We start from the raw sequence: 13,047 nt of genomic DNA on the forward strand, positions 1-13,047 counted from the left end.
TGAGTGTCACTCACGCGGAGTTCAGGGAGGGGCTGAAGGTCAGTATCACCAAAAGGAATAGTGCGTTAGGCAATGATCATGAGTACGGGTTTTTCCGTATGTTACAGATTTCTGTATTGGCAATTGTTATTATAGGGAGGGGCTCAAGGTCAGTCTCATTAACAAGGAATAGTGCGTTAGGCAGTGATCATGGGTACGGGTATTTTCGTATGTTACGGATTTCTGTATTGGCAATTATTATAATCATTATTCTTTATGCTTCATAGCACCTGTCTTCTGGCAAGAGACAAACATAGTCATTTGCACAACTGGCAGTGTATCTTGGTAGAGAGCCAGCTGACAGCTGCCTTTAGTCGCTCATCATTCGTTTCCTGTGTCGTTCAGTCCGGCTGCGGTCACGCGCACGCAGACACTTGCACGTTTTGGCGACTTCATGGGTCCCGCCCCCTTTTCTTAAACTTTTACTTGGTTTCTGTGATACACACTTCGATTGAGTGGCCCCTGGATGCAGTCAGTAAACGTTTCAGTATTACATGAATTTGTATAAATTTACGTGTTAAATACACACACCGCGTTCTCAGCAGAGACAAGATGTGTCTAGTGTAAGCGTTCGGAGTGGGCAGGATTCCTGGGTGACCGGTGGGGTGGCGTGTGTAGGCTGGGTCGGATACGGACAGGGGCTGTGTGTATGCGTGCGTGCGTGTGTGTTTTTGTGTGTGATTGCCTGCGTATATGTGTGTATGAGTGTGTGTGTGTGAAACATGTGTTTTGTGTGTGGATGTATATCTTTCTGTGTGTGTGATTCAGATAAAGGTAGCAGAAACAGCAGCACGTAGTTACAGTGCTAAACGATTGTCAAGCTTAACAGGAAGTGTGTAAAACCCTTGTGCAGGACGCAAAGATACCTCTCTCACCTAGTGTATAAAACCCTTGTGCAGAACGCAAAGATACCTCTCTCACCTGGTGTGTAAAACCCTTGTGCAGGACGCAAAGATACCCCTCTCTGTGTCTAAAACCCTTGTGCAGGACGCAAAGATACCCCTCTCACCTGGTGTGTAAAACCCTTGTGCAGGACGCAGAGATACCCCTCTCACATAGTGTGTAAAACCCTTGTGCAGAACGCAAAGATGCCCCTCTCACCTGTGTGTAAAACCCTTGTGCAGAACGCAAAGATACCCCTCTCACCTGTGTGTAAAGGACGCAAAGATACCCCTCTCACCTGGTGTGTAAAACCCTTGTGCAGAACGCAAAGATACCCCTCTCACCTGTGTGTAAAACCCTTGTGCAGAACGCAAAGATACCCCTCTCACCTGTGTGTAAAACCCTTGTGCAGAACGCAAAGATACCCATCTCACCTGGTGTGTAAAACCCTTGTGCAGGACGCAAAGATACCCCTCTCACCTGTGTGTAAAACCCGTGTGCAGGACGCAAAGATACCCCTCCTCTCACCTCAATGTAAAATCCTTGTGCAGGACGCAAAGATACCCCTCCTCTCACCTCAATGTAAAACCCTTGTGCAGGACGCAAAGATACCCCTCTCACCTCTGCACATCGATAAACTGATCGAGTCCCTGGACCAGGATGGTGACGGGGAGATAGACTTCAGGTAGGTACGCTCATGTAGAACGACGGACAGACTAACGGACGAACGAACATTCAGACATACTTCTTTTCTTCTTCTTCTTCGTTCGTGGGCTGCAACTCCCACGTTCACTCGTATAACACGTACACGAGTGGGCTTTTTACGTGTATGACCGTTTTTGCCACGCCAAGTAGGCAGGCATACTCTGTTTTCGGGGGATTAAGACATACACTGACGAACGAAATGTACAAACAGGAATGTCACCTGGCAGCCAGGGAACAGATACGAATGACAGACGCAAGAGCTTTTTTTTTGGGGGGGGGTTTGTTTTGTTAAAGGTGGTTTTGGACCCCCATTTGCATGCATGAACATACGCATGCACGCACGCACGCACGCACACACACACACACACACACACACACACGCACACACGCACACACACACACATCATCATCATCATCAGCTACAGCACTCCCTCCCTCCCTACCTCCCTCCCTCTCTCTCTTTCTCTCACTCTCTCTTACTCCTATGGTTATACTTTTTCTTTTTTTTCATTGATAGCTTGATGTAAAAAGTAAAAAAAAAAAAAAAAAAAAAAAAAAAAAAAAAAGCAATTCATATTAAATTTACCATCATGAAATAACATCTTGACTTGACTTCACACACACACACACACACACACACACACACACACACACACACACACACACACACACACAATCTCTCTTTCCCTTCCTCCCTCCCTTCCTCTCTCTGTATGTCCGATCCACTCTTTCTTGTTTATCATTATTTTTTTCATTTATTTACCGCCTGGATTTATTGTTCCTGGTGATATATTACGTTTGTTTGTTTTTTACGTTGAACGACGGGCGCAATAGCCGAGTGGTTAAAGCGTTGGACTTTCAATCTGAGTGTCCCGGGTTCGAATCTCGGTAACGACACCTGGTGGGGTAAAGGGTGGAAATTTTTTCGATCTCCCACGTCAACATAATGATGTGCAAACCTGCTAGTGCCTGAACCCCCTTCGTGTGTATACGCAAGCAGCAGATCAAATACGCACATCAAAGATCCTGCAATCCATGTCAGCGTTCGGTGGGTTATGGAAACAAGAACATACCCAGCATGCACACCCGCGAAAACGGGGTATGGCTGCCTACATGGCGGGGGTAAAAAACGGTCATACACGTGAAAGCCCACGCGTGTTCATACGAGTGAACGTGAGACTTGCAGCTCACAAACGAGAAGAAGAAGCTGCTGACAACGCCTGTCCCTGTGCTCTGTATGACTCACTCTCTCTGTCGATCTACCCCTCATATAAAGTTCATACTTGCTCGTACTTGTTTTTACCATGGCGTGTTTTTGAAAGTGTCGTGCATTCTGCAATAGAAGTGTGTGAGTGTGTGTGTAGAGGGGTTGGGTAGAAGGGGGGTACGGGTGGGTGGGCGGGTTTCCAGTTGTATGCACTTAGTTTTTGTTGTTGCTGTTGTTAAAAATATTGTCATGTAGTGCATACCCTATAGATATAGGGCGGGGATTGAATGTAAGAAAAGGAAACAATTACTTGTCTATTATTCTCTAAAAATAAAGTATGTTGCGTCGTGTTTTATTGTGTAGTCTCTCTCTCTCCCCACGCCCCACATCCCCCACCCCCCCCCCCCCACCTCTTGTCTTTCAACATGCATTGTGAAGCTGATGATCTGTGCTTTCAGCGAACTGGTTATCGGAGCAAGCGAGAAGAAACACGGAGGCGCAAAATCCCCTTGATACTGCTAGCTCAACTCAAAACTACTAATCTTTCTTTCCCTTTTATCATACCTCAGTAAAAGACTCGATCAGGGAGCAAACGGTTCACGCTTAGGATCAGTTTAACCCCTTCACCGCCAGTCAATTTAGAGTACAAAATTCCCTTGTTGTATAAACACAGAAAAGACAGTAGCTAAGAATAGCTGGGGATTCCCCCTGCGATGTATGGAAAATATGGCCTATCCTACTACCGAACATTAAGAGCAGTAGGTTCATGGATAACAGACCAATGAATAGTCACCTTTCACTGACATGGGTCTTCTACCACGCCTGTGCATAAATGCGAGCTTGGCGGTGAAAGGGTTAAACTTGACTAGAAGGCAAACATGCTACGACCGTGTCGAGGGTCAGATGATGTTCAGTTTAGTTTGGGATGTCTCCCCATTCGCTTTTTGAGAAAGTCCCTCAAATTTACTGAACATCTTCCGTTCCACTCGACATCTTTGTGGCCGATTTATTTCTTGAACGTCTCCTTTTTGTGTGTATGCGCGCGCGCGTATGTGTGTGTGTGTGTGTGTGTGTGTGTGTGTGTGTGTGTGTGTGTGTGTGTGTGTGTGTGTGTGTGTGTGTGTGTGTCAACTTTGTGTCTATGTACATTTGCTTGTGTATAGAATGTCATACGTGAATACGTATATCTATCAATCAGCCACTCTGTCTATCTATCTATCTATCTACCTATCTATCTATCTATCTATATATCTATATATATCTATCTGTCTATCACTTTCTTTCTCTCTCTCTCTCAAAGATATATATATATATATATATGTATGTATATATACATATATATGTATACACACACACACACACACACACACACACACACACACACACACACACACACACACACACACACACATATATATCTATATCTATATATATATATATTATCACAGTAAATGCCACATGCTCCCAGTCTGCGAGATGTTGGTGTCGCTCTATATGATCATATGAAGAACTGGTGGTGATGCAGTCATTACTGTGAATATTCTGTGACCTTTGTTTTCACCTGACTGAACCCCGGCCACGGCCACCCTCTTCTCCTCATAGTTTTTTCAGCCCTGGTGTTTTCATAGCGCTGCTCATTTTGACGCTTCAGCATGGCGGCTTAAGTTTCAAACGTATGGACAGATATCTACGACTTAGCTTAAATTAACCCTCTCAGTTTCAGCAAAGAAAGACACCCCCCAGCCCCCCCCCCCCTCCCCCGAAAAAAATCAACAACAACAACAATACCAGCAACAACAACAACAACAACAAACGACAACAAATACACAACAAAACATCCTTCAAACTCGATTTTATTGTGAAGTAAATATGATGTAAGAAGGGAGACAACTGTAACATTAACTCATGTAGCTTTAAGCCCTTCGAGGATAATCGCCCTTTGTTGACAGTTTGTTGTTGTTGTTGTTGTTTTTGTTGCTGTTGTAATGTTTGAAATCGTCTTTCTTACGTTCCGATTCAAATATTCTTTTATTTTTATTTCATATAATTAAAGAAACACACACACACACACACACACACACACACACACACACACACACACACACACACACATACACACAGATACACACACACACACACACACGCGCGCAGACATAGACGCGCTCTTACACATAGCCCCCTCCCCCGCCCCCAAGCCCTTCCCAGCCCCCCAAACCACCACCACCACACACACCCTACTTTTCTTTTTTGAGTTTTGATTGATATCTTTTGCCTTGCTTCACTTTGTGTTGCTTTGGTTCAGGGTTTTTATTTTATTTAGTTTTTTGGGGTTTTTTTATAGCTCAAGTCGACAAACACAGCCTCTAATATCACTCTCTGATTTTCCCTACCATCAATATTCTATGCCTGACTGTGCGATATGATTGATCTTCACATTTTCTGACGTTTTGCCTTTAAAACACCACTATTGTTGATTTTCTTTTTGATGCGCTTTGCGTGCACTCTGTCACATGCATGTTGTTTCGCTCTATGTTATACTCATGTTGTAGCAGTATACGTCACATGCATGTTGTTTTCACTCTATGTTATACTCATGTTGTAGCAGTATACGTCACATGCATGTTGTTTTCACTCTATGTTATACTCATGTTGTAGCAGTATATGTCACATGCATGTTGTTTTCACTCTATGTTATACTCATGTTGTAGCAGTATATGTCACATGCATGTTGTTTTCACTCTATGTTATACTCATGTTGTAGCAGTATATGTCACATGCATGTTGTTTTCACTCTATGTTATACTCATGTTGTAGCAGTATATGTCACATGCATGTTGTTTTCACTCTATGTTATACTCATGTTGTAGCAGTATATGTCACATGCATGTTGTTTTCACTCTATGTTATACTCATGTTGTAGCAGTATATGTCACATGCATGTTGTTTCACTCTATGTTATACTCATGTTGTAGCAGTATGTGACATGTGCTTGTTGTTTTCACTCTATGTTATACTCATGTTGTAGCAGTATATGTCACATGCATGTTGTTTTCACTCTATGTTATACTCATGTTGTAGCAGTATATGTCACATGCATGTTGTTTCACTCTATGTTATACTCATGTTGTAGCAGTATGTGACATGTGCTTGTTGTTTTCACTCTATGTTATACTCATGTTGTAGCAGTATATGTCACATGCATGTTGTTTTCACTCTATGTTATACTCATGTTGTAGCAGTATATGTCACATGCATGTTGTTTCACTCTATGTTATACTCATGTTGTAGCAGTATGTGACATGTGCTTGTTGTTTTCACTCTATGTTATACTCATGTTGTACCAGTATACGTCACATGCATGTTGTTTCACTCTATGTTATACTCATGTTGCACCAGTATATATCACGTGCATGTTGTTTCACTCTATGTTATACTCATGTTGTACAAGTATATGTCACGTGCACGCGCGCTATTTCAATGTATGCCACACGCATGTTGTTCCACTCTGTTTTGTTCTTGTTCTTGCTCCTTGTAGCCCAGCCGACCGCTCGGGGCCGTATCAGGACTGTCAAACCATACAAATGCTCAACCGCGTCAACACAAAACTGTCACATCTTCCCCCCCCCCCCCCAAAAAAAAAAAAAGCACTAAGACAAACTCACAAAACACAGTTAATGACACAGTGTTCCAACCATTTAGCTCCTTAAGGCAAATAAGACTAGGCCATGCTGAGGACGTCAGCCCTTTCGCTTAATTTATTATCTCCAGATTACAAAAAGGAATAAAAACAACAACAACAACAAAAAAAAACCCATTACTTCAAAGCCAAACAAAAAAATACATTAAAAGGCCACACAAGCAAATAACACTGCAGAATGGGCAGCAAGTGCCCATCCCAGTCTTTACATCTCACTACCTAATCGCCAGAGCAAAACAGCACAGATAGTACATCATGGACTGCGGAAAAGAGAAAAAAAAAGTGTCAAGGCTTGCTTGAAAAAAGAAAGGGGAATGGACTGGGAAAGCAGAAAAAGGAGACAACAGTAAAGAAAGAAAAAAAGGCAGAAATAAATAGAGTGATAGGAAAGAGGAAATTTCTAGCACAGAATTTCCAGAAAGCGAGGATGCTATTTATACTGGAAGACCCCCGGCATCCCCACGGGGAATTCCACTGTGTCACAATAATGTTGTTCCAATCTATGTTACAGGAATGTTGTTCCCCTGTATGTCGTATGCAGTTGTTCCAGTCTATGCCAAATGCAGGTTGTTACAGTCTATGTTATGCACGTTCCAGTATATGTTGTATGCTCGTTGTTCCTATGTATATTACAGATCTGTGTATGCCATTCCAGTCTGTGTGATAGGCATGTTGTTTCAGTCTATTTTGTATGCGATTTGTTCGACTCTGTGTTTCATTCTTGTTGAACTTTCTGTTACAGGCAGGTCTGTGTTACATGCGTGTTGTAAAACGTTCTGTTACAGGCAAGTCTGTGTTACATGCATGTTGTAAAACGTTCTGTTACAGGCAAGTCTGTTACATGCATGTTGTAAAACGTTCTGTTACAGGCGAGTCTGTGTTACATGCATGTTGTGAAACTGTCGGTTACAGGAAAGTCTGTGTTACGTGCGTGTTGTAAAACGTTCTGTTACAGGCGAGTCTGTGTTACATGCGTGTTGTTGGTACTTTCTGTTACAGTGAGCTAGTTATCGGAACAGAAGAGAAAATAAGTGGCAGCGCCAAGTCCAGCAAATCCAAACCCAGTTCAGCCAGCGTCAGCAACGCCACACAAGACACAGCAACGGAATAACACTGAGACACGCATGATCTGTTGGACAGACTTCTTTCATTTGGCTCAGAACCACGTTTTGTACAGGAAACACCGACAACGAAAACAGAACAAATCACACTGTATAACTTGTATTCATACGTGCGTGTGCAGGCACATACGCAGACGAGCACCCGAGCACACTTACAGACACACATGCACACACACAGACACAGACAGACAGACAGACACACACACACACACACACACATATGCACGCCCGCGGTACAGTCTGATCTTGGTTTGCAGAACAATTGAAGATCGGTTGGAAGCACCGGCAGAAATACCTCTCCCGGGAAACTGTTAATAACAGGAAAACAAGCCTGCTTCGTATGAGCGTAAAACAATGGCCAAGATGTAAAGTTTTTGTCACTTTGTAAGAAACAACCCAGACTGCGTGATTTCACATCAATAGATGTAGTTTGATTACGCTATAAAAGAATGCAAAACATACAACCAGTTAACCTACGTTTCGTTAAAAGAAAAGAAATCGTTGCCAAAAATTGTAAGAATTAATAATGTGACACATTTAACAAATATAAACCTCAGTACTCATTAAAAAAAAAGAAAAAGATTTGCATGCGAAAGTGAAGAACGAAACTGAATTTATGTGCTGTCATGCGGACGAACAACGGTGAGCAGAACTCGTATCACACAACTGTAACCATGTTCAGTATGCAGTTCTCTGCTACACATTTGGCGTGGGAGTGGGGGAAGAAGATACTGGACATGACAGTTTGAGGAGAGGAAGAGATGGGTATGGGTGGATGGGGGAGGTGGCTGGGGGGCGGAGGGAGTTGGGAGGGGCTGCACCACGGCAATAAGTGAATTTGAGTTTATGTGTTGACATTGTGACGATGTACGTAAGTTCAGTGAGACAACGAAGCAGGATATAATGGCTGTCGCAATAAGAGAGAGAGAGAGAAGAAAAAAAAGATAGTCGGCAGGTGGACTGTCCAGGCGTATTTTTTGGTGTGTGTGTCCCGCGACGTATGGTCGTGTTTTATTGTCAATAGCCATAGACTTGTTTTGCCGCTGTGCGTTCTCATTATCACATTATTCATCATCATCATCGTCGTCGTCGTCATCGTCATCGTTATTTCTATCATGATCATCGTTGCTTTTGCTGTAATTATAATCACTGCAGCTTTGTGGTCACTGTTGGTCACCATGTGTTCGGTTTTCAAAAAAACGTATGCTGTGTGAATGGAGAACAGCGAAATATTGTGCAGTTTGAGCTGTGGAACTGACATCATGCTCATCATAAATTATTAACTACCATAGTGATCGACAAACACAGCCAGTTCCAAGTACTGGACTTTGATAAAGAAAAACATACACTGGACGTAGATGAAAAGAAGAAATTGTTTAGAAAAAAATGCAGCTGAGAAAACAGAGCTTCCAATGTCTAAAAACAGATGACTTTGGGGGAAAATTGAATCGAATAAGCAGGTCTTATATTATCTACTTCACTTTTCTGGCAGGCAACACATGTTTTTGACAACAACTAAAAAAAAAAGAAAAAAAAGAAAAAGATATCAACACTGACTCTCAAACTGAACGAAAACATGACAATGGCACGTGTTTTGATTAACACTTTTGCACGATTTCGTTTTTGAAAGAGCTTACACAGCTTCCGACTAAATTCTTCTATGTTATGCTTTCCGAATGAATTCTTCGCGTTAAGTTTTGAGGATAATGTTTTCGTGTTATGCTTAGCTTTTTAACACCTTGCCTTTTTGTTCTTCTTCACTGCCCACGCCCCACCGATGTTCCTCCTCCCCCACCACCTCCCCCCCCCCCCTTCCTTCGTCCCAGCCATCATCAGGAGTTATCTGATGACACAGTGTTGTCGTTCCTGTCTTCACCACGGAGTTTTATTTATTGTGTTATTATTGTATTTTTGTTTCTTTGTCAGTTCTACAATTATATACACCTCCATCCCCCCTCTGTATAGAATCGTAAGTTATTCACGCTTCGACAAACAGCCAAGAGCGTAAACGAAATTATCTCCCCAGTTTCACCCTCTTTGCAATGTGTTTCATTATTATTCGTCAATAATTATTATGTACATGGCTGGCGGATCCCTCGAGCTTTGAAATTATTTTAGTTTTCGGGTGAAAATGTCACATATCTGTCGGTGTTCTTGATGAGGATAGGTCTGAAATGATGCTTAAGCTTATCTGTGATCGATGTCTTAAAAAGAAAAAAACAAAAAACAAACAAACAACCTCTTGTAAACATGTTGCACGTATTCGTATAAAGAACTGTTTTATTTGAATGGAAACACATAATTGTGGAAGTTTTCTTCTTCTTTCTCGTGATATTCGCTTTACATATATCCCTGCCAATCTCTGTCTCTCTCTTTCTCTCTGTCTTTCTCTCTGTCTCTGTCTGTCTATCTCTCTCTTCAGGGTGGGCGGGGGCTGGATGTATTATCATTGGAAATAAAGAATTTTGTCTTTTCTTGTCTGCTCTCTGTCGGAATGTCTGTCATGTCTGTCTCTGTTTCATGTTCACGCTCTTCTCTCCTCTCCCACTCCCCTGTGTGTGTGTGTGTGTGTGTGTGTGTGTGTGTGTGTGTGTGTGTGTGTGTGTGTGTCTGTCTTTGTGTGTGTATCTGTGTCTGTGTGTGTGTGTGTCTTTGTGTGTGTGTCTTTGTGTGTGTGTGTGTGTGTGTGTCTGTGTATGTGTCCTTTGCGTTCCTATAGAACTTGGTGTTAGCATTATAGCCATGCACAACGAAGTGACAGATGAGTAAAAAAAAAAAGAAAAAAAAAGGTGTACAGATACACCAGTGTTTAAGAACATTTTAGACACATCTGAATTTACCAAACACTTACAGGTGTGATATGTTTTGTGGGTTGTACAACGTTTGAATTAGTGGACTGTTAGTGCCATGATATTTGATGCAGCTGAGATTGTGTGTGCTTCTGAGCGTATGTAAATCAGCTGAATGGCTTGTGTATGTCTATATTTGTACTATATAGAATTTAACTGTGTGCCACCACACCAAGCATATCCTTTTAAGGACAATAAATTATCTTGTAATTTTGTGACGTTCGAGTGAATGCATGATTGGAAACTTGAAACACAGAGACATGTACGGCGCACAACAATGAACACATGATGAAAACAGTTTTATTTCCATTTTCTGTTGTGTACGTTCTACTATAGCACCAATGTTGAAGATCCGAATGCTGAACATTAAAATGATACCAACATCTTTCATCTGTGTGTTTCAGTTAATGTGTGAGAAGTTTGTGGCTGGGAGATGTTTGTGAAGATTGTGTGAGTGGTTTTGGGGGGGTGTGGTTTCGCCGTGGGTTTAGGTGTGATCCAAACTGAATAAGTTTGTGTCGGTTGATTTTGAATTGTTGCTTGTTTGGGTATCATTTCAGAGGTGGTGTTTTCTGAGCTTTCATCTTCGCTTGTCTGTCGGTTAGTACTGTGTTTTGTATTTATTTCGGCATGCGTCTGTTTTCAGTGTACTGTTTCTGATATAGTTTTTGACTCACTTGGGTAAACAAAGTGAGTCTATGTTTTAACACGATGTTCGGTTGTCTCTCTGTGTGTGTGTGTGTGTGTGTGTGTGTGTCTGTGTCTGTGTGTGTGTGTGTCTGTGTGTGTCTGTGTGTCCGTGATAAACTTTAACATTGCCATTTTCTCTGCAAATACTTTGTCAGTTGACACCAAATTTGGCATAAAAATAGGAAAAATCCAGTTCTTTTCAGTCATCTTGTTTAAAACAATATTGCACCTCTGGGATGGGCACAAAAATATTTTAAAAAAATGAAGCCAAATTATATGCAAACTAGATTTACTGTTATATTTATATTTTTTTAATTCTCTAAACTTGGCACTTTCATCTGATATTCTGACACAACAACAAGAGCAGTCATTTTTGTCATTTTTTGTTCAAACAGGAACTTCTTTTGCTAAGCATGGAAGTTATATTTATTTTGCATGTCTTTGGTGCAGATAGTAAAAAAGGGAAATTAATCTGTAATTAATGCTAGGGGGCTTAATTTGCTTTAAACTGATCTTTCTCGTCTTAAACATTACATTTTGAAATTATACTTAATACATAAAAAGTTTGTGTGTTTTACTCTCGGTGTACAGGGCTTTCACTATGTTCATTCGCCCAAGTGGTCTTTTTCGGAAAATACTAAAATCAATACGACGAGTGGACATTATAGATCTATTGGCTGAGCCCTGAAGGTCATGGGCAAGAATCAATTGCATACACATATTTATACACATTCAAAGCGCGTGCTCATATTCTTCGCGAACGCGAACGACGCCATTTTATTTCAAGTTGTTGACCTTCCCTTTCAATACTATATTCAATCGACAATACACGATAACATGTGATGTTCGGAAAGTTGGAGAAGGAGACCGTTAAATATTTATTCAGAGAAAGATTTGTGAACGCCTCACCACTTACTGGATTATGCCCCAAACTGCCATAAAAATATCCACATAATCAGTCGGAATTCACAGTTAAAAATAATAAACCATGCGAGCTAATACCCTTGAATTGATGAAACGTAAAAATTTCCAGCCATGACTTTCTCAAAATGAAGTCCTTTTCACTTCATACGACGTTTAGAAGTACTTGTACTTGGCTCTACATGTTATTAGCTCAACAAAATACTCAATTTTCATATCAACTTTAAAACTATAAAACTAGAATGAACATAAAAGAGAAATTGAATCGACCGTGTCAACCGGGTGTAACTAAACTTGTACATCTATCTAGATCCAGAGAAAACGGCTAAATGTTGCAGTGTGATTGCGGCGATAGCCACGTCTCCTTTACCGCGGACTTAAAAATAATTTTTAATTGCCCTTAAAGATTTTTTGAATGCCCAAGATACACCAGAATGATATGATTTAAACAGCGTTCTCACTGCGAATACCGCAATCGATTTATCGTCTTTAAAAAAAAAAGCATGTTTAAATATTATATTTTTGAAGGTCAAGTAAGGATCCTCGATAGTGTAATGGGTAAGACAGTTACTTCTTACACGAACACGCGGAGTTCGAATCTGCCGTTCGGACTTTTTTTTCTTTTTTCTTTTTCTTTTAACCCGAAGCTTTATGATAACAAATACAGAACACATTTTAACGAATATATGTTTTTAAAAAGTGTATCACAAGTGAGTCTTGAAGGCCTTGCCTCTCTTGTTGTTGTTGTCTGTTTTGACGTTTTGTTGTTTTAAGGTTCGTGTTGCATTGCATTGCATGACTTGTTTGCAGTTCGTCGGTGATTGATTGTGTCTGGCAGCATTACGTTCTTTTTCTGACCACACACACACACACACACACACACACACGCACACACACACACACACACACACACATATATATATATATATGTGTGTG

At 41.2% G+C, this 13,047-nt stretch overlaps 1 protein-coding gene across 1 annotated transcript in view; it reads left to right on the forward strand.

Annotated features, from left to right (window-relative positions):
- LOC143280576 (uncharacterized) overlaps positions 1–9,887 on the forward strand; it is a 32,318-nt gene extending 22,431 nt beyond the window's left edge. The window contains exons 12-14 of the mRNA XM_076585277.1: positions 1–38; positions 1,521–1,606; positions 7,530–9,887. The exon at positions 1–38 is cut by the window's left edge and continues 67 nt beyond it. Coding sequence (XP_076441392.1) covers positions 1–38; positions 1,521–1,606; positions 7,530–7,641 — 236 coding nt within the window. The 3' untranslated portion in view covers positions 7,642–9,887. The remainder of the gene's footprint in view (positions 39–1,520; positions 1,607–7,529) is intronic.
- Positions 9,888–13,047: the final 3,160 nt, after the last annotated feature.

Source organism: Babylonia areolata, chromosome 3, assembly GCF_041734735.1.
Source record: "Babylonia areolata isolate BAREFJ2019XMU chromosome 3, ASM4173473v1, whole genome shotgun sequence".
NCBI classification, from domain to species: Eukaryota; Metazoa; Mollusca; class Gastropoda; order Neogastropoda; family Buccinidae; genus Babylonia; species Babylonia areolata.